General features: G+C 32.5%; 2 protein-coding genes across 22 annotated transcripts; both read right to left on the reverse strand.

The window, feature by feature from the left end:
- Positions 1-723: 723 nt before the first annotated feature.
- LOC7462019 (uncharacterized WD repeat-containing protein C2A9.03) lies at positions 724-19,276 on the reverse strand. Of its 21 annotated transcripts, none has more exons than XM_052446855.1 (11): positions 19,044-19,276; positions 18,806-18,953; positions 17,711-17,868; positions 17,422-17,640; positions 17,248-17,334; positions 5,496-5,630; positions 5,190-5,300; positions 2,736-2,827; positions 2,549-2,654; positions 1,790-1,876; positions 724-1,344 (listed from the first exon to the last, which is right to left on the reverse strand). In XM_052446855.1, exons 3-11 carry the CDS (start codon positions 17,840-17,842, stop codon positions 931-933), a joined length of 1,383 nt encoding a protein of 460 aa, XP_052302815.1. In that variant the 5' UTR covers positions 17,843-17,868; positions 18,806-18,953; positions 19,044-19,276; the 3' UTR covers positions 724-930. The 21 variants fall into 21 exon arrangements, with proteins under 21 accessions (XP_052302815.1, XP_052302821.1, XP_052302810.1 ...); XM_052446861.1 differs by having other exon boundaries at positions 17,422-17,589; positions 19,044-19,275; XM_052446850.1 differs by lacking the exons at positions 17,248-17,334; positions 17,422-17,640; positions 17,711-17,868 and adding exons at positions 6,013-6,099; positions 6,187-6,405; positions 6,476-6,633 and having other exon boundaries at positions 19,044-19,272.
- A 2,453-nt stretch (positions 19,277-21,729) lies between these two features.
- On the reverse strand, positions 21,730-22,871 carry LOC18105316 (uncharacterized). The gene has a single exon (XM_006375444.3). The coding sequence runs from the start codon at positions 22,622-22,624 to the stop codon at positions 21,863-21,865; it is 762 nt and encodes a 253-aa protein (XP_006375506.1). The 5' UTR covers positions 22,625-22,871; the 3' UTR covers positions 21,730-21,862.
- Between the last annotated feature and the right edge of the window lie 188 nt (positions 22,872-23,059).

The raw sequence follows: 23,059 nt of genomic DNA on the forward strand, positions 1-23,059 counted from the left end.
TCAAGAGAAACTGGAAGGTCGCGAATAAATGGGACTTGAACCCTTGACATCATACAAGCAATCAAGAAATGAAGAAGGAGAATTATGAGATAATTCAACTAGTTAGATTTTAAATTTATTTCACAATAATCATGAATTTGAGTTCTTTCAGAGCTACTGATAGATTATATAATTGTTAATTTTAAGGTTCATGAGATTAATCGAGATACGTATAAACTGGTCTGAACACTTATGTTAATAATAATAATAAAAAAAAAAGAGGTCGTTGGTCTGTGGCAGATTTTACAAGGGTGAGAAATGAGTGTTTCTTTTTCTCTGGAACTTTGGTGGTTGGCTTTGCAGAAGCTTTGTGGAACCCAAGTTGAGTAATCCGCTGGTGATGGTTTCTAGTAAAAGAGGAATGGAATTTTTGTCAAGGAAATGGAAGATTCGTCGGCGATGCAAAAGGACTGGACCTCTGAGATATACAGAGGCTTCAAATGATTTTGAACTCTCGTTAAATAAATGGGAAGGAAAAACAAAGATAGATGGGTTTTACCTCCGAGAGAATGTCAGGCCCGCATTGCGAATTGCTTGATGTTGCAAATCATGGTGTCCTGTTTGATCTCTACTTAAAACCCAGTAAATAGGTCTGTCGGGTTTGTCTCGAAATCACAAAACTCACTCAAAATAGAAGCTGGCCTTGCCGGGGTTACAAGCGCAAGGGGAGAGACGGTGCAAAACTTGAAAGAAAAATGAAGTTGACGAAGGCGTCTTTCATTTCATGTAATGATCAAAATGTTACTGTACATGCTCTCTAAGCAAAGTTCTAACGAGGAGTGTCTTATTCTATCCTCATCTTTGATTTCAATCAGACCTAATGAATACAACACAAAATGGTGGATACAAGATTGAGCAGCAAGCTAGTGAAGAAGATGCTTTGACACACAATCACAAGTAGGAATCGAGATAACCATATTTATGTCTTTTGTTGTACTGTAGCAAGCTCGCATAAGTCCGGTCCCAGATTCCGATAGACAAAGATTCATCATCTGGGCTGAGAGCTACTCCTGAAATCTCACCAAAGAAATCAATCTCTTGCCGCTTTCTGTAGTCATCTCGTGTGCTATAAACATGCACAAAATCTGCAGGTTCAGCTACGAACATGAATTGGCCATCTGATGAGAAACGAATTGAACGAACCGCACCCAAGTTTCCCTTGAGTATCACAGTAGGCGATGACAACTTTCTTATATCCCACACCCGGCAAGTCTTATCCTGATTGCCTGTGGCAAAAACACGTCCATCTGGGTGCCATGCTGATGCAAAAGAATAATCGGAGTGTCCTTCTACAGTGGATACAGTCTGCAAAAACATTGACATGATTATGATTTAAGAATGCAAACAATATTCGGTGTCTCAATTGAATAACCAAGAATTACAAAAAACACAGTTTAAAAAAACCATGCTTTAAGAACACGAACTTCACTTAAAAAATAACAACAAAAAAATGTAGTGCATATTCAGACAGAAGGCAGGGATGATTGCTTCTGGCATTCCAGAAATTATGAGCATGGAAGACGACAAATAGAAAACAAGGTTACACTTCCCTAAATAATTTTCCAGCTGGACTAATACAAAAGAAGAAGAAGAAAGCATAGTTGATGGGGGCAGGTGGGGTATTGAATGTTTTCCAGTTAGTTTTTTATACACTTACCTGTCTTGAAAGCAACATAATTCCTCTCTGGGAAAAATAGAGATACCAATTTCATTGACTTAAAAAAAACTTCACGTGGAAAACTTGTCGTACCTTCCCACTCTGTGAATCCACCAGCAATCCGTCCAAGTTATCTCCGACAACTGTCATCAGCCTACTGTCTGGACTCATTGATGTGTGCTGCAATAAAAACAAGTTTAGTCATCAAATTGGAAGCTGGGAAAGTCATGGCAGCTATAGAGTTCCACAACAGATGATGACTAGAGATTGAAGAGTCAAGGACCTTAAAGATGCTTCAAAAACCTGCTTTGTGCAGGTGATTAACACCCAGTTTGGAACAAAACAAGTTGAATTTGGATTTGTTGATCCCAATTCATGAGTTGGAAACCAAAATTAGTTAGGAGAAATGAATTGAAATTACAACTCAAATGGATCGGTAGAGCCGAGACCGAGACTTATTTTGGTAAGATTTGTCAATTCCTATTTTATCATGCTAGCTTTAACTCAATTAGGCTTTTGTTCTTCCAAATAGTTTTGAATAGAAAATCCATTTGCAATCAATTCTATCAATTCATTTATAAACTGCTCCAAATAGACTTCTAACACATTTTGGTTGTTTAATTTCTTTTTTCCTTCTACAGTTATTGTAGTGGCATCTTCCATCTATTTTATGCATATGAAAAGAAATTGATGGAGAAAACTCAATTGCCAGTTAGCAGTTCCCCTATATGTGTTGTTCCTTTCTAACAGTGAGATTCATGTAGCAGTCGTACAGAAAGTTGGGACAGAAACAAAAAAAATCAACCACGAAATGCATATTAGTGTTTCTTGTAAGTGATGAGGATAGCTTACATTCACCGGCCAAGGGAAACGGAAGTGATTCAAAAGCTGAAACGTCTCCAAGTCATATTCTCTAAGACCACAATCATTGTTGGATGCCATGAATTTGATTCCACCCCTGCAAGAACAGATCCCATATCAATCTGTAATGGCTAAAAACAGTTTATGATACTGAGCAAATACAAAATAATCTTACTACCTCATGCCATCATATATCTCAATAGCATTCGTGATGGCATTATCATCGTATGTTGTGCGGGTACAAAAGCTAACTCCTTGCTTATCCAAACGCTGCAGCAGATAAATTAACAGGTTAGAAAAAGACTTCCAGAAAAGATGCATGAGCAGCCTATTGGTCTTTCCATAATTTTGATTGTATCTTATTTTATTTTTCCTGTTTGCAGGAGCAGCAGATGTTTGAAACCCAGGAAAAGTAGAGCTAAAATCATATTATGTTAGCTTTCCAAAACCTTGGCTCATAAAATACAATGTTAACAATTTCAGCAGTTCATCAAATGAACGAACATGAAATGAAAATCTAAAAGATGTGGCAGAAGGAAGTAAATATCCATGCCTGTTGCAAACATGCAGCATGTACCAGGCCCTGCTGATTAGGTATTGAACATGTGATAAACAAGAGGGATACATAATTATCCACATGAACATGGCCATGGCCTGCTACTGACATCAAACTTCATCAGTCTCAATTCATTCTTTTCTTTTCTTTCATGAAAAAGAAGACTTCATTGAAGAAGGAAAAAAACTTTTTTTTCATACCAGGTGAATGGTTAAAACTCAATTTCAATTAACTAATAAACATTTACCATGAAACTTGTCCGTGATTTTATTTGTCTTATTACAACTAATTATTGGCGACAGATAAAAAAATGCAATTTTTTGTCTTCACAAAGGCTTCAATGCAAATACAGCACTCCCACTTCTAAACACGTTTCATATTTTTAAGGAAAATGACAATGTTTTCACAACCATACATCTGACAGGACTTATATCCTGACCGATACAACATGTAGGTCGCTTGTGGCAGCTAACATCAGAGGCTCCAAATCCAAGGACTATGGAATCCCGTGGAGGAGTGCAGAGCATGCTTCTTTCTTCTTTTTTTATCCTAAACTGTGCATATTTCCATTTCAGGATCCTATATCATGGTCCAATTTCATATTCGAAACATGGGTTTCAAATGTTCCCCCTAAATGCTACGCGGCAACATTGAGGACATGATCTTTTAATTCTTATGTCTAAAATCTGAAGTATGAAATGAAATGAAGGGCAAAGACAAAGTTGACACAAAGCAAATGTGTTTAAAAGCATTTATTGAACCCTCCAAACACTCAGCATTCGCCAAAGGAAAAATAAAAAGAATGCTTGCAACAAGCTTTCTATTTCCTGTTCCCCGATAGCTTATCTTCTAATTCACATCCATCCTCACTTCATGTTTCACACCAGTACAGCACAATCCTGCAGCTTTGCAAGATGCAAATGTAGAAACTGAGTCAAGTCACCACAACACAGAACCTGTAATTAATATTTAACCATATAGATCTAACTTACTGATGTTTTGCCTAATTCTCTTCATATGGAAAAACAAAACAATCTCATATAGATCTTCCCACCAATTGCATCCAAATCGATGTGCATATTCCAATAATCCCTTCCATATTTCTCTTTCTCAACTTAATAATTCTTATCCTCCTATTGCCTCTTTGTTCACTACACTACTTGATCTCAGGCTACAGTAATGCCTTTGCAACCTCAAATTAACTCTTGTATTACAAGTTATGCAAATAATCAAATTGTTTGTGACCCATAAAAGCCTTTGTTCAACTGGCTCCCTGAAAATTCTACCAGCCAGATTCTTCACTTTGATACCGTATTATGTTATTAGCCTCAAAACTTGATCTTTCCAATTCCTATTCAGCTCAGAACCTCTAAACCTTTTATCAACAATAACCATAACCTCCGATAACTGCCTACACATATAAAATCAACGCTGACCACATGTATGTTCTCAGTCATGCAGCATTAGAAATGGAAACCATTCCGCAGTACAAGATGGAGGACAACAGAAAGTCACTCATGATGCAATCTTCATTAGGACAACGTCATCAGAACAGTCTTTATAAAAAGTAGAACTGCAATTTATCAATTTCATCAACTTCCTAATGCTGCTAAATAGCAGGCAAAGGAGCAGAACAACGCCTTGTTCACTCAAGTAACATTTCAAAATACTTCACAAACACTCAATTGTATTAAAATGGTAATATCATAAGCACATTAGCTCAACTCAGAGTGAAAAGGTAAAAAGAAAAAGAAAATGCTTTAGATATAAAGCATAAAAGACCTATCATCAAGCTCATTCTGAATGGTTAAAATTAGAAATGCCACTGCAGATTTGAAAATAGGCTAATGGCATTTCCTACTGTTAAATTCTAGTAAGAGCACAGCCACCCTCAAAATGCCTGCAAAGAATCTTCTAAATGATAGTACAATTTATTTATTTGAAGCACTGTGTCTTGTATGGTAATCCAACACATGAGGTCAAGAACAGGGCTCAAAATAAAATAAGACTACAAAAAACCTTACCACTTTATATAAGCTAACAAATGAAGAAAGAGTTGCTGAGATATCAACTCACTTTGCAAGTAAGCTCTCCTTGGAAGCCTCCAGCAACAAGAAAATTATCTTTGACTGCTATGGTGCTAATTTGAGTTTGGGTGAAACCTTCTAACAAACTTCCAGCATGTTTCTGTATTACAAACAATTATGAGTTGGGGAGGGGGGAACCAGAATGGTAAATATGAACTTGGCTGATAAGGAACTTTTCTTGAGAAACACGAGAGAGATAGATAGATATATAGAGAGAGAGAGAGAGAGATTAATCATACTTGACAAACAGATTTGTTATTAACTGTGAGAGTCAACATGGAAATAATCATAATACCTCAGACGGTGCTACATGTCCTGCAAAATTGATGACCTCGGACAAATTGCCAGATATGGATGACCAGTGCATGACTGAATAATTCGACACCAGATATACATCATGTTTCGAAGTGGCCCAAACCAAGTTCCTGAGCTGCACAACCATAGCACAACAAAAGGCTCTGAAGTGTCCGGTGGGCAATATAACTAGCAAAGGTAGATGAAGTCAGCTAACATGCAATACGGCTTTAAAGGAAACTTGCTACTATGTGCAGTCCAAAGAGAAAAAACAACACAAAGTTGCCACTTATAAATACAGAAACAAATTGTTCTAAGAATAACACACTAACATTTAAGGATAGAAGTCCTAAAACTAAATAGATAGCTACCAACATTTAATCAGAGCAAGTTTCTTTTCTCTTTCCCTATTTCAGAAGGATGTCAAGACAGCTCAAACACAAACACAAATGACGAGGTTTTTACAGAAACATAGAAGAATCTGCTATTCACATACAGAAGTTGCAAAATCCACAAACCTGAAAATGAAGTATAGTGGGCTTAACCGATCTAGTATTATGGAAGAATTCATAGTAGTGGCCTCCCTTCTCCATTTGTTTGCACTCCTAAAACAACCAAGTACAATAATCACAAAGAATTATGACACCCGGAAAACAAGTTAATAACAAATAATATTAAGAGTATTAAAGTACCTTATCGACAGCTTCGCCGGATAATGGAATGTTCTCATAATTCTTGTACTGCTCAAGCCTGGTCAATCTGTATTTTTCCCTGGTTATATTCAATCTTTCCCAGGGAATACCCTGTATGTCTTGCCCATTCCTGGCCTGCCCAGAAGATGTATCCGTAGCCTTGGTAAGCTGCTCATTTTTAACCAAGAATTCCAGATTAATTAATTTTGTAAATTCTACCTGAAATAAAATACTCATCCATGAAAAAAATATATACCAAAACTACCAAAAAATAAGTTGAGAAGAATACCAAGTCGTATTCATTGGCTTCAACATCTTCCACACCGGCGGCGGCTCCTCCATCAATTTCATCGACGAAATCGACCATTTCTGCCTCTTCCGCCATGTAATTCATATCCCCCAACCGCTGGAAGTAGGACATGTGCTATTTATGCATATATATAACGTCTGCTACAAATAAAAAAGAAAATCAACTCCAACGTCAATAAAAATCATTTGCCTTGGTAATTAGATAATATGATATATTTTATCCATATTCATGAAACGTTGAGAAAGAAGAAGACCAAACTCACACAAACAATTGCAGGTTGCAACAGAACATCCAATCCAAGTTAACTATTAAGAAATAACTAATAAATTAGACAGTTTCAAGGGTCTGTTTAGCATCCATTTCATGCCATGATAGATTAGCCGAAGAGTATTAGCCTCAGAAATATGGATTAAAACCCCACCATAAAAAATCATAGAAAAGAAAAAAGAAGCAAAAAACTGTTGCTAGATTACACCAGAAGAATTAAAAAGGAGGGATTCTCTTACGCACACAGTAAGTAACAATTCAGAGAGGAACAATTCAGAGAGAGCAAATTGTTGAGAGGAGACGAAATTCTCTGCAAGGAAAATTGATAAATTATTATAATGGTGGGGGCACATTCTCTACTTTAATTTAATAATGTGCTGGTGGTTCATGGAATGATGGGATCTGAGAGAAATAAGAAGATTGGGTTATCGAAATTATTTATATTATTTGTCGGCAAAACCACCTTCTCTTATAATCGATTGCTTGTGGGCACGCACCGCCCCTTTTGCATGTTTATCTGCTCTTTAATTGTTTTCTTTTTTATTATTATTTTTATAATTAAAGATGTGTGTTATCTTACATTCCGATCTTAAAATTAATTTATAAAAACAGTTGTTTTTAAAAAAAAAAATTGTTTTTTTATTAACATGGGTATCCGGATCAACTTGCGCGCATCTCGACTAATCTCATGGATCCTAAAGTTAACGATCATATAAACCTCTAATGATCATCATATTAGTAACCACATGGCTCGAATTTAAAATTACAAGGGAGGGGAAGCAAATCTCTTAGTCTCAAGTTTTTACCATTTGATCATAATATTTTGGATAGATATAAAAGATGTATTTTGAAGATTTTTAAAAATTTACTTAAATTTAGACACGCAGGAGAGGGAAAGAAAGAAGGAAAGTGTTGGAGCCATCTGGTTAAACTGTTTTTTTTTTATTAATTTATTTAGTATTTTTATATTGTTTTGAATATATAAAAATAAAATTTAAAAAATAACAATGAAATATTATTTTAATATATTTATAAATAAAAAATATTTTAAAATATAATATCTATCACGGAGAACAGCCCGGCAAGACAATATGCATGCATGTGAAAAATAATATTACCAAGTTCTTATTTGGCAAGCAACCTTGTCTTCTTCAGGCTCCCCGGCAACGACGAACAAATGTCGGAGAAGAAGAAAGGTACAAAAGTGTTTATATCAAAAATAGAACCCAACATTATAATTATCCAAAATCTTAATATTAATAGCAACAAAACCTTATTATTATTATTATTATTAAAACATTATGAATTTCCATCCATATATAAAAAAAATCCCTCTTTTTTTTCCTTGCTATGGTTTGGACTCAATTTAATTCGTTCGTCGTCATCTTTTGTGCGCTTTTCCCGACCTAAAAACCCATAGCTTCTGGCATGTATTTGACTTGGAAATTGGGTTTTTGGACTGTGGTGTTAAAGAAACGCCTGTGAAGAAGAAGAAGGTTGAGGTGAACAAAAATTCGATATCTGCACTTCTAAAAAAATTATAATCAAATGTCAAATAAACACGTCTACCTGAATTTCTTTTTAATTGAGTTCTTTTATTTTTAATTTTTTTTCACTTAACTGTGTGTACCTCAATTGTTTTTTTTTTAATATAATGTGCTTGAAAACGCAGTATAAACCGCGTTCTTAAAAATTTTAAATTTTTTTTACTTAAAATAAATTTTTTTCTTATATATTTCGGATTGTTTTGATATGCCAATATTAAAAATAATTTTTAAAAAATAAAAAAGCTTCATTTTGATACATTTCTAAGAAAAAAAACACTTTAAATCGCCACAACTATTACAATTCCAGATAGAAATGTCTCCATTACTGTATAAGCTCACCTCCGATTTTTATATAAAACAAATATGGCTCTTTTCTTTTTTGCATTTCTTTTCTTTTTCATTTTTCTTTTTTTTCTCATTTTGTTTCTTTAATATTTACTTAATTTTAAATTTGTCTTGATAAATTATTTCCGTTGTTTTTTATAGATTCTTTTAAAGTCAAACAACTCTTTTTACCAGTCATCCAAGTTATCTTGGAACTCATTAAGTTAATTGGGTTACATCAAAATAATTCTCATATGATTTAATTTTAAATTCAAGTTAAACAATAAATCAAATTAGTTGATTGTAAAATTGATCCACTAGACCGTGTTAATAACAATATTAAATGATTCACTTCAACTTAATATATTTTTATGTTGAATTTTTTTATTCAATAAATTAGATTAGTTGATTTTAAGATTAATCCTAAATCATGTTAATAACAATATCAAATAATTTACTTTAACTTAATATTTTTTCATTATGATTTTTTTTAATTCAAGTCGCGCCAAAGCATAATGTTGCGCTTAAAGTAGTTAGAACTCGGAACTAAAGGATTATATATATATATATATATATAAAATAAATGTACGTGTATCGTTTTTTAAAATGTGCTATTTATTATAAATAGTAAGAATTGATTATCACAGGATGAATTGAAAAGATTTAATGATAGAAAATAAAAGAGGAATCAACATCTAAATGCGTGAATCAAAAGCAAAATGTTTTATTTTTTATTGTAGATTAATGGCTGATAGTTCCTAGTATCTCACATTTTTCCTTTTTTTTCCTACTGTGTTTTCATTTTATTTATTCTTATCTAACATATACACTTCGTATATTCCTCCCTTTTTGCTATTATTTTGCCTTTTTAAAATAAAAATTAACCATAAAAGCATATGAAATACTACTAGTTTTAAAACCCGTACTGTGTCGTCGCATTGCAGGTAGAATCCCAAATTAAATTTTAACACGGTAAAAAAACGTGTCAATATTACAAATAAATTTTATTGTATAATGAATTTTTAAAAATAAAAAATACAAAAATGTTATTTACACTTAATAAAATAAATTAAAAGGAATATATAAATTGATAAATTGTAAAAGAGTTGTTAATGTTAATTAAAAAATATAAGAGTGATCCGCTTGTATTGTGCTACAAGTAGAATTTTAAATTAATTTCAAACATAAAATGAACAAAATAATTACATTGTGGATATGTTTTCATGTATCATATTTTTTTTTTGATTGAGAAATGAAAAAAAAATATGTATATTTTATATAATAAATTAAAAAATATATATAAACTAGCAAATAAAAATAGTTGTCAATACTAATTAAATATTAAAGCAGTAAGTTAATCTTAATAATAAAAATAAAATATAAATGCACTTGCAAATGTCTTACACCGACAATCTTTTTTTATATTTTAAATGTTTTTATTCCTTTTATCTTAGTGGATAATTATTGTTGTTAATAACAGATAATTTTTATTTTATAGAAAAAACTCAATTCAAATAAAGCTAATCCATATAAAATATAAGAGAGAAAAGAATCACAAAAAATCAAATTAATCTCTTCAAAGTATCACACTACTAAAAAAAAACAATCATTATTTAAATAATAAAGTTAATTTAATTTATTTAAGAAATAGAAGAGGGGGCATAAGTTGCTATTTAAATGGAAAGAATTAATAGCAAGGAAAAAAATAATAAAAAAGAAAACAAAAAAAAGAGGACAAATCACTAACGAGGTAGGTCCCCTTGCTTGGTCTGTATACAAAAGATAGGCGCACATTTTTTTAAGAAGCTGATGACGTGTCGTACATTATTATTTAAAAAAAAAAAGAAAAAGAAAAAGTGGGCGACACGTGGACAACCTGAATTTTCCCTTCATGGTGGGCAACGAGCTTCAATCACTCCGGGGACGATGAGGCAATGGAATCATTGCATATGGTCGTGTAGGCCACCTTGCTTACAGTTTAAAATTGTATATTTAATTTATGTCACCCATGGCTCGATGCATCATATAATAAATAAATAAATAAATAAAAATACACAAACCCATCATAATCATACATTCGGAGGCATGCTTTGCCTTCTAGAGAGAGGGCCTCATCTCGAGATTTTCCAAAGTCATTATCAGGCCCATCACATCTTCAAGTCTGGGTGTTTGGTAGTGTGGTAGTGGTTGCTTTTCAAATAGCTTTTCGTGCTGAAATACATGCCAATGATGTTTTTTCATTTTTTAAAAATTATTTTTGACATCAGCACATCAAAACGATCCAAAAAGTACAAACCGCACTTAATTTTAGCAAAAAAAAAAAAAAAATTTTGAAATTCGGTGAAAAGCAGGTTCAACCGCAGAACCAAACAGCCCCACACCACAAGATGCACTGTACATGTGATCGAGAGAGAGAGTGTACATGTGATCGAGAGAGAGAGAGAGTGTTTGTAATAATAATTCATTTTTAAAGTATTTTTTATTTTAAAATATATTAAAATAATATTTTTTTTTATTTTTTTTAAATTATTTTTAATATTAGTATATTAAAATTATCTAAAAATACTAAAAAATATTAATTTAAAGTGAAAAAAAAAAACTTGTCTTATAATAAAACCTTAGCCATGCACTGTCCCACTTAGCCACGTGTACACTTATCTTATGATGCTCGCATTCCTGATATCATTATTACATCACCATGTACATCGTGTAATGTCAAAAAGCATTTCTCGTGGCCTACCATATACTTCCCACCCCACCCCACCCCACCCCTGCTTATCGATCGGGTGAAGTGGAGTATTCAAAAATGTTTTTTTTTTTAAATTAAAAATAAATTAACATAATATTTTTATAATTTATTTTTAATATTAATATATTAAAATTATTCAAAAGTATATAAAAAGCACCAATTTATTTTCTTCAAAGCCAAAAATAATTTAAAAAATATATTGTAACGTAAAAGCAAAATACTCACGTAAAGAAAAGTGCGTTGCTTGTTATACAGGAAAATTCTCTTCTTTTTTTTTAACCTACCCCACTCTTTAGCATCTCTAGTAACTTGATATATTGATCAAGTGTGTGATTTGTGTGAGAGGAATAATTGATAATCTTGTCAAGCTCATAGCTACATCAAAGAAGGAAAATAACACTTCAATGTGGTCCACAAATTTTTTTAAAAAAACCACCTTTTTTGTGATTTGTGTGAGAGGAATAATAGATAATCTAATTTTTTTTGGATTTAATTTTTTTTATTTTCTGAGCAAATGTTTGATTGAACTACGTATACATTATTGAGCCCATTTCATATGAGTTAAGCTAATATTTATGCACCGTGTTCCATAAAAATTTAATTTTTTTGGTTTAAAATTAATATTTTTATATGTTTTGGATTATTTTGATGCGCTGATCTCAAAAATAATTTTTAAAAAAATAAAAAATATTATTTTGATGCATTTTGACACGAAAAGCATTTTGATTCCACAAAAATTCAAATTTTTTTTGCTAAAAATTATTATTTTTTATATGTTTTGGATTATTTTGATGCGCTGATCTCAAAAATAATTTTTTTAAAAATGAAAAACATCATTTTGATGCATTTCGACACGAAAAACACTTTAAAAAACAACCACAACCACACTTCTAAATGGACACTAAAAGTTTGGTCTCAAAATAAAGTGCTATCCTTAAAAGCATGAGATTAATTAAATTTTGGTCAGTTATTTATGTAAAATTTTTTTAAAAAAAAAACTACAAGAATTGTACATCTTACAGAGCATTTCCATTTGCCAGCTATCCAACCCTAGACAAGGTATATTTAAATTTGTTTAGTATTATTGTATTATATTTTGTTTTAATTATTGTGCTGTGTTATTTTAAGAGATAGACAAGAAGCATTACTTGACAGCTCTGCATTTAAGAGAAAAAAATTGTTTTTTTTTTTCCAAGAAGATAACAGATCTCATGATAAATTATTTTATTTTTAATTAAAAGCAAGGGTACCCGGCTTTGAAATTAGATCACCCATGTTGCCCACTGCCCAGCAGCCTAGTTAATGCTGGAATGAACTTCTTACGGGCTGGTTTTATGGACTGTCCTACGGTAGTCTGCCCTTGAATCCTCTGATGAGTCTTTTTTTGGTTTGGGCTTTGCCCCTTGCCTCACCACCAAAAACAGAAACAATTTATAATTAGGGATTTCGATTAGTATTGATGGGATGGATTTTTTATATATTATTTGTTATTTCATAAAAAATTTAGGTATTTATAAATTATTTATTAGGTTGAAGTATTATTAAGTATTTATTATCTATTATTATTTATTAATCAATAACATGATGAGGATTTCCTCTGCCATGCCATCATAAATTTTGTGCAACTAAGATTCTACAAGGCTATTTTTGGTTGGATCAAGGTTATCAATTTTATTCTTGGTTAATGTTTTGAATGAACCTGGATCAATCTAGATTATTCTTTCAAATTTATAATCCGGGTTATGAGACTATAATAACCTCAAATTAAAAAAATATATATAAAACTCAATTCTCAATAAACATATTATTGATTGATATAAATGGAAAAAATCCAATCTAAAAATGACATTTCAAAACAAAATTACAAATTTAAACAATATTCCAAAAATGTCATCAACAGTTACGCAAGACCTTTCTAAACTCTGATTGCTCTAAAATTTTAACCTAAAATATAACAATATGTTAAGAGGCTCCTCCTTTCTAAACTCTGATTGCTCTAAAATTTTAACCTAAAATATAACAATATGTTAAGAGGCTCCTCATTAATTTCTACCTGATCCAACGGTTGGATTCAGAAGTATGATTAATACTGTAAAACTAAACTATTTTTTAAAAATTAAAAAGGCAAAAAATAAAATATTATTTGGCTAAAATGGAACGGCCGGAACAAAACCAAAATGTTCTGGTCAAAACTTGGGCGGGATTTACAGAATGGGCTGAGATTCTGGGCGAGATGAAATCCCTTTTGATTTGTTCCATTTTTTAAACCAAAACGTGATATACCGACTATTCTGGATGAAAAACAACGAAATTCACAACCTTGCATTGGATAGAACTACAAGAGTTTCTTTAAATATCTCAATACAACAACGATAAGGCTATTCTTATAGACTGATGATGACTAATTAGGGAATCATGTTGTTCATAACAAGATTTGTTATGCATGCCAGCAGTTCCAGATTGATTTCAAACACATGGTAAATAAGCCAAGTTTGTACCATGATAGTCCCTTTTACAGTATATTGATTGTTAAATACCAAATTCAATGTATGATAGTCCCTTTTACAGTATATTGATTGTTAAATACCAAATTCAATGTACCTTCTTCCATCACAAGTAAAATAAGAAAGCAACCACTTCAACACGTCAATTGCATCCTTGTTCCTGAAGAGAAGAAATTCAGTTTATGCAGACATGTTTCATGTAATTCACATAATACAGCACCGTTTTCTTGATGCTAGCATTTTTCTTATCTAGTAATTCACATGATTCTTCAAACAAAATTATTGACTTGCAGAGTAGTAAACAGGAGAAGATGATGGTGCATTTGCAGTTCCATTACCACGAGCTATTTCCATAAACACAAACAAAAGAGAGTTGACCTTGTTTGAAATAAAACTTTTCTTAAGTGGAGTGTAGATATTATTGTAAAGCTGAAGCGCAATTTCATCATGTTTCCAATAAATACTGTGCAGACAGAGTTTTGGATCTGACAATAGCACTTGCCAAATTTAATTCTAAAAACCAGGATAAACTCTTCCTATAAAATATTTGTACCAAAATGGAAAAAAAAAATTCAATTGTTTAAACTCAAGCAAATGCTATCCAGAAGTGGTTTTGGAACAGAACCCCATGCTCCTTTGACATCACTAGCAGAATTGGTGTTGGAACAGAACCAATCTGCACATTCCATTTAGATATCCAAATTACAGAATAGGGAAGATAGAATAACAGAAGTAAAAGTTGAACCTGTAACCCTCCATGAAATTTGTCACTTACTATCCCCGTGGGATATTAAAGCCTCTTAAAAATCACACTTACGGAACCATCTGAAATCCTAGATCAATATGTTTGTTTAAAGTTAGTTTGTGTAAGCATGCATGGTATCCCTAAGATTTTAATCTCAGTTCCTAAACGCTTTCCTCCATTTGAAAGCCTTTCAAATTTGAGCACATTGCCTCAAGCATGAAAGTGTAAATGGCACATGAAAGTACAGCTTTTGAAACAGCTTGCCATCTGCGGCAATCTTTATAGTGCTTCAGGCATTTCTTCATTGTTTTGCCTTAAGACACAGTTCAAGAACAACCTTCTCAAACAGATATTCAAAATGTCAAATAAGTCAATTGTCCAATATGTGTTGCGGACTTGATGAGAAGGAGATTATTATTTTGTTTGTTTAATTGAATGTCACAGGACACATGATTAGTTGAAGGTCATCATTGCATTCCATTACATTTTAGTGCTAACATATCACAGCTGTAAAACTATTACCGATGAATCAATACTGAAATCATTGACTCTAGCTTAAAATTTAGCACATCTTGCAAACATGAAAAATTAGCTATACTGTCCAGGAATATTCACTCAAATATATTTAGATTAATTCATTTTGATTTTACTCTCTGGAAAAGATCAATCCATGAAAGACAGTACTAGATGGGAAGTAGATTGCTAAACCTATAAACCATGAAAAGTAATGGGAACAGAGAATTTCAAATGTTCAATAATTAGCATGAACAAACCTCATAAATCAAGGATTATGTTAACTTTCTAGCAAAGATCCAATCATGTGTGAACTAGCAAAAACCAATTAAGGACCAAGGAAGCACCATATTTTGTTGAACATGTCTGTTTTTAGCATTCTTGTTTTCATGCATAAAAGGATAAATTCTTGATCACCAAAAATATAAAAGATGTTTGACCCGTATCTGTCCACACAGCAAATCTCTTACTGTGTAGTCATCGAAAGCCAATTTGTTGCTTTAGGAGCATAAACTATGGAAACAACCAAATCTAGGAGGACCCATCCATAATGCTCCATACATTACACGGGCAAGACAATGCGTTATGACTTTGTTTTACTGAACTAGTAAATTATAAAAGCAAATAGAGAGAGAAGAGAGAGAGAGAGAGGAGGGAGGGAGAGCTATATGGTCTACCATCCTATAAAACTTCAAAGAAACTTCAAAAAGCTATACAATCTTCATTGATACTCCATCCAAATAATAGCTTCTTTTGTTATTTATCTATCCTAAAATGCATGTCTATTGACCATCCTACCTTCCTATTCTGCAATACTTCTCTAACACATAACAGAACACACAATACCTGGTGTCCTTGCCAGAAAACAATGCTTAAGCAACAATGGAAATAGGATAAGGCGAAGTACTTTCGAACCAAAAATCTGATGAATTGGACCCTTGGCTAGGCCATGTTTTGAAGTTAATTGGTTGAACAGTTGAACTGGTAAGGTTTTGTCAATTTCGCAAGCACAAAAACCTAGATGCTGGCAGCTTAATCAGAAACGCTCAGTGACCTGCATTGCATAAACCTTGAACCAGTGGCCTAGGATTAAGACTTTTGCATGGTCAAGGTCAACGCTCTAACAATTATGCTTGGTAGTTTCATGGCTTGTCTAATAAACTTGGCAATTCAAGGCTTCTTTTTGTAGTTTGGCTATAATAATTTACACAGATATATTTATATTAGATCTTGAATTCAAGAAAATCTGATAAATGGTTTATTTGTTGAAATTCGTTAGAGTGTCTTGTATAAGGGAGACCCAAGAATCATTGTGTACGTCTTCTTGTTGCCAAGATTTTAAGGGAAACCAACCATGTTTTTTTTTATGAAGCTGTTTTAGTTTGAATACGTGGTGGATTCTGTACTACATATCAAGGCAGCAAAGGATGGAGAAAAAAAATTAAAAGAATTTTGATTGGTACTCTTTTATGATGTATTCAACAGCTGTTCTTTTTTTTTTTGGCTATTATAAGAGAGAAGAGAGAAGTGTGTCTTGGTTCTTTCTTGACATAACTAAGTGCTTGTACAAAGAGTAAATGAGATTTAGGTGTATTGTCTTTCAGGATGAAATATTAATTTGAGTGACCACTCTTATTTACTCATAATGAAGTTTTTCTTTAATCATTGTTGCTGGTGGAAGTACTCGAAACTATAGTTGTCCCTATCCAATTTCTCTACCTGCCTATTGGTTTAAAATTGACATTGTCGCAACATCTATTCTTGCACTCAAATAAATCACCTCCTAATGAATGTAAATTTAGATATTTAATCACAATGCTGTAATTTTGTGAAGGTTACCAGAAATCAGCTTTATGAAATTACAATGCTAGGTTTAACCTTAAGATGTCAGAACTATAGGAAAAAGATAGATATTTAATCACAAGTCCTAAAACTAAAAAGATAGCTACCAACATTTAATCAGAGCAAGTTTCTTTTCTCTTTCCCTATTTCAGAAGGATGTCAAGACAGCTCAAACACAAACACAAACACAAACGACGAGGTTTTTACAGAAACATAGAAGAATCTGCTATTCACATACAGAAGTTGCAAAATCCACAAACCTGAAAATGAAGTATAGTGGGCTTAACTGATCTAGTATTATGGAAGAATTCATAGTAGTAGCCTCCCTTCTCCATTTGTTTGCACTCCTAAAACAACCAAGTACAATAATCACAAAGAATTATGAAACCCAGAAAGCAAGTTAATAACAAATAATATTAGGAGTATTAAAGTACCTTATTGACAGCTTCGCCGGATAATGGAATGGTCTCATAATTCTTGTACTGCTCAAGCCTGGTCAATCTGTATTTTTCCCTGGTTATATTCAATCTTTCCCAGGGAATACCCTGTATGTCTTGCCCATTCCTGGCCTGCCCAGAAGATGTATCCGTAGCCTTGGTAAGCTGCTCATTTTTTACCAAAAATTCCAGATTAATTAATTTTGTAAATTCTACCTGAAATAAAATACTCATCCATAAAAAAAACATATACCAAAACTACCAAAAAATAAGTTGAGAAGAATACCAAGTTGTATTCATTGGCTTCAACATCTTCCACACCGCCGGCGGCTCCTCCATCCATTTCATCGACGAAATCGACCATTTCTGCCTCTTCCGCCATGTAATTCATATCCCCCAACCGCTGGTAGTAGGACATGTGCTATTTATGCATATATATAACGTCTGCTACAAATAAAAAAGAAAATCAAGTCCAAAGTCAATAAAAATCATTTGCCTTGGTAATTATATAATATAATATATTTTATCCATATTCATGAAACGTTGAAAAGAAGAAGACCAAACTCACACAAACAATTGCAGATTGCAACAGAACATCCAATCCAAGTTAATTATTAAGAAATAACTAATAAATTCGACAATTTCAAGGGTCTGTTTAGCATCCATGTCATGCCATGATAGATTAAGCAAAGAGTATTAGCCACAGAAAAATGGATTAAACCCCACCATAAAAAATCATAGAAAAGAAAAAAGAAGCAAACAAATGTTGCTAAATTACACGAGAAGAATTAAAAATGAGGGGAGGGGAGAGATTCTCTAACGCACACAGTAAGACCAATTCAGAGAGGGAGCAAATTGTTGAGAGGAGACGAAATTCTCTGCAAGGAAAATTTTTAAACACTTAGTAAGCCATGCAGGTTTTAACTTTGGGATTCATTCAAGCACTATTAGTAAACAGTACAGTGCTTTTATGTGTCACAAAGAGAGAACAAAATAAAAACTTTCTAGGTCCTTTCTTTTATCTAGGAAGAACAATACACAAAAAGAAGGATGAAAGGATGGAAATTCGCATGTACTTGGGTTTTGGGTGGACTTTGGTAAATATCCTATTTTCAAATAATGAAAATTTTCCAATCATCATCATTCATGGAGTTTCGCTCTGAAAGCTCAAAACCAAATGCCGCATCCTCCTGTGCAGTTCCTGTTCCCAACTCTTTTACACCACTCTATACTTAGGCATGCATCTAGAAACACCAATAAATAATAAAAGATTCGTAACCACTTAAAACAATGACAATATCTGGTGAATAAAACTCGAATTTCGTTTAATTGATTAAACCTAGTAATAAAAGACCTTAATTTAAAAAAAAAATATTTATACCTAAATGAGAGTTGATGATGTAGCGTTGAGCAGAAAGTTCAGAGGAACAAACAGGACCAGATACCCAATCAGAAGACGGCGGTGTAGTTTGGATTTCTTTCCGTCTCCATTGGAGACATCATTCTTCCATTTTCATTTTCAACGAGGTCTGAGATTCAGAATGACAAAATAATTAGACAACCGGAGAAGAAATTAAGAGAGATGAATGGAGGTGCGGTGTGGTGCATACAGTCAGTACCTGAGGCTGAAGCTGAGTCGGGGAAGATATTGATAAGGGTGGAAATGGAAATGAAAAGGAGAATGGCGATCGGGGAGGAATCTTCTGCGCTTCCCCACCAATCGGCTCAAGCTCTTCCCTTCCCCGCAACATTCTTCCCGCTTCTGCTTCTGCTTCTGCTTCTGGCTGCTGCTTACCCTAATCAAAATAAAATCTTCTAGGGTAAGCAGCCATGACCAGGGAGAACAAGCTTTTTTCCATTTGTTTATCCCGCCATGCTGCATTGGTTTTAATTTAGGCCCGTTTGTTTGTGTACTTGAAAATATATTTTTTTTATGTGGATTTTTAAAAAATAGATTATTTTTTTATGTTTATTAATATCATAAAAAATAAATTAAAAAATATTTTTTAGTATTTCACTATATAATAAAATAAAAAATAATTTATTAATATATTTTTTTAAGTTTATAAAAAAAAATACAGACAAAATCTTGTAAATAAAAAAGTTAGAGAATTAAATTGAAAAAAATTTTAATTTTATAAATTATTTTAAATAAATAAATTACAATTAAAATAAAAAAAATAAAAAACAAATAACAAAATTGAGAGATAATTAAATTAAAAAATTACAATTTCATAAATTATTTCAAATAAAAATAAATAATAAAAAAAAGAATATGAACCAAATATAGTAGATGAAAAATTTCAATTAAAAAAATGATAAGAAAATAAATAAATAAATAAATAAATACCAAAGTTATATAAAAATTAAATTAAGTCAAATTATAAGGGATGGAATTGAAAAAAAAATATTCAAAACAAAATATATAGCAATAAAAAAATTAATGATCAAATTTGATATAATCAATAAATAATAAGATATTTATGAAATTTCTATAATTTTTGAAAAAAAAAATTCATCCAAAGTAAAAGAAAAATATTTTTTTAGAAATCAAGTCAATTTTTTATTTAAAAAGTGTTTTTTATTGATTAATTTTTCTAAAAATAAATAAATATGAGAAAGTTTGAAAAATTATTTTTTATGAAATTAGTGTAATTACAAGATTTGTAACTTATCTTACAAAATAATAAGATAAGTTATTCTATTATAATAAATAAACATTATTTTATAGTTTATATCTTGAAGACACGTACTCCTATTTTTATGAATGACCGTATAAAGTGTCATTAAACTATATACACAATATCATGTGTTAATATTGACTGAGTTAGTACCTGGCATTTTCTTTTAGTAATTGAACTATATATATGGCCTGCTTGTTGTTGTCGTGGGCCAATTAATAAACAATATAAAGATATCTTAGGTTTAGATGCATAGGTTTGGTTTGCCATATCCCTTTGTCTTCGGTCTGACATAGTGGTAAAACTCAAGCGCCTGGATTTGACGACCACATTAAACTTAAGAGATTGAATCTTGCAATCATTTGGAAACGACAAAAACATCACTATATCCAATCTTGTTTTTATTAAAATTCAATGGTAATTTTATATTTGAAATATTTCAATAAAAAAAAAAAATAGTAACCCTTCAACACATGCACATTTTTCTCCCTCGATAGCATGGTTGTATCTCAATTTTTATTTTTTGAAAAGACAAAGGGAACCCTCAATCTAAAGGTTAAAATTTTGTTATTTGAAAGGCAAATCAATATCTATAATGTAGCCCAAAAATTATTAAATGAATTATTTTATCTCTAATTATTTTTTCAAGATCAAATATATCTTATGAAAAAGATAATTTTATTTTTAATTGCATGTTTAATAAGTTAAAAAATAAGTTACTAGATAATTCGTGTTTAAATCCATAATAATTTATTTCTAGGTAAATATCAAGAGGAACTCCACTCACCTTTAAGACATGTTTTAATGAAATCTTAGTTTATTCGGACAATAAACTAAATTAATCAAACAACCTGTTCAGTGTATATATATATTTTGGAGAACACAATCAAAAGGCTTGATTTATCCATTCTAACAAGAGATTAAAGCTACTAATTACTATTTATATATATAGTTTATATTTGACATTCTAACAAATTTTGGAGCTGAACAAGATATGACGCTTGTTTCTGGGCTTTTTATAAGTCAGCGAGGGACTTACATGTATCTCAGAAGGAGCACTCAATGGGAGGAAGGTGGACTTGAGGAAACAATTGGTTTGGGATGGGATAGACATAAACAAAGCCATTGTTTTTTAGTGATAGTGATAGTCTCAAGACTTTACCACGAACATTTGAGGAGAGTTCAGAAAACAAGGAGGGACCAGTAAAATATTATGTGGGAAGATCAGTTGTATGGATCTGGACATGGATGAAAACGAAGAACAGTGTATCATTAGAGCTGAAAAGAAAATGGTTAACGAGTAAAGAATTAGATTACATTAGCTCAAATACAAGAAGTTATTTATGATCTACAAGGAGGTTTCTTGAGTTGAGACTTACAGCATCAAATCTTTACCTTCTTTAAAATGAAATCAAACAAAGTTAGAGGAAAATAATAGATAATTGGTAAGTGATGGCTCAACAGACTCAAGATATCTTAGCTGAATAAGCCTTTAATGGAATTGGTGGGAGTGGGAAGAAACAATGGCGGCGGCGGCCGCAGCAGCAGCAGCAGCAGCTAGTTTAGAAGTGAACATAGAGAGGACAAAAACGGAACAGTTATTGAATCGACACCAAAAACAATGTACAGAGATAAAACGCAATAATATCATATGCTAAGAAGCATTAATTAGAAAGAGTACAACAAATTAATTATCCACATAAATATAGGTTTGGGAATTTTTCTTTTCTTTAAAGAAGATGGGATATATTAATTGATCAGTGGTCACAACACAAGCGTGTCGATCTATACTGATCCAATTCTTTTTCTAGCTTCTCTATTATCTCTTGGAGCTTCTCTATCATACTATCTTTCTCTGCGATTGTCTGCGACAGCCTTGAATTCTCATTGCTAAGTGCTTCAAACTGGCTTAGTATTCCTTCAATCTGTGCTTCAATAGCTTCATCACTCAACTCAAACGCGCTCTCCACTAGCCTCACAACTCGCCATAAACTCACGACTACAAGCAATCCTCCACCCTTCGTCCCCAAAAACGTTTCCAAGAATAATGCTCCGATAACAACTGCGCCATCGACAACATAACCTGGCCGCTTGAAGAAGGAGCTGCCAAACCCCACAACTAGAGCAACTGACTTGGCAGAAAGGAGGCTCAGTATACAAATCCCTGCCAGATGGTACCAAACTTTGTTTTTCTTATAATGGTCTTCTTCCGGGGTGCATGATTGTAAAGAAGATGAAAGTTCAAGGACAGTTAAGATGACGTCAAGGAGAAGCAGTGAGATTGTAAAAACATGAACTGGGGTTGATTCCAGGAACTTGATTAAGTGGTTTCTCCATGGTTCTCTATTCAGGTCTAGTACTAGTTTAGGATTGCAGAGGTGCATCCATTCTTGCCTTCTGTGCCGGCTTTTGATCAGATTTTGGACCAAGTGCTCTACTGTTTCAACAGAGATGGAATCACTTGGAGGTTGAGATTGCAGGATTCCTGAAGAACCGGTGATTCTCGGTGGGTTATTCATTGATGAAGAATATAATTGCGTCTGGTACCAGCTTGATGTGATAATTTATATAATAATTATGCAAACGAGAAATTGTCTTTATTTAAAAGGCACGTGAAGTGCAAGGAAGGCTGAGGGGAGAGGCGTGGAAGAGGCGTTAAAAACCACATCAAATTGGTGTTCTTGATTTCGTCGTGGAAGAGGCGTCAAGTATTGATCAAGCCTACGATTTCTGTCTCTTTTCTCCATGACGAACTTAACCGACCGCCATCCCGTGAAGCGGTTCTCTGAAGAATGAGTGAGATAACATTTTCCACGACGGCATGATTTATGTATTTTAGAAGGAAAGGCAAGATTGCATCTTTTAGAATGGTTGGGTAAGAGTAATTAAATGTCTAGTTTTTTTTATTAATATATAATTGTGTTAGTTTTTTTTTCCGTGTATATGTATTGAAA

This window comes from Populus trichocarpa, chromosome 14 (genome assembly GCF_000002775.5).
Source record: "Populus trichocarpa isolate Nisqually-1 chromosome 14, P.trichocarpa_v4.1, whole genome shotgun sequence".
NCBI lineage: Eukaryota > Viridiplantae > Streptophyta > Magnoliopsida > Malpighiales > Salicaceae > Populus > Populus trichocarpa.

Bases quoted from the DNA above. Each gene is read 5' to 3' on its own strand.
- LOC7462019 (XM_052446855.1), bottom strand. From the start codon at position 17,842: ATGTCCTACTACCAGCGGTTGGGGGATATGAATTACATGGCGGAAGAG. The intron at 17,641-17,710 runs GTATTCTTCTCA...ATTTTATTTCAG, and splicing joins AAGCCAATGAATACAACTTG to GTAGAATTTACAAAATTAAT. The intron at 2,655-2,735 runs GTAGTAAGATTA...CTGTTCTTGCAG, and splicing joins GAGATATATGATGGCATGAG to GGGTGGAATCAAATTCATGG.
- LOC18105316 (XM_006375444.3), bottom strand. From the start codon at position 22,624: ATGAATAACCCACCGAGAATCACCGGTTCTTCAGGAATCCTGCAATCT.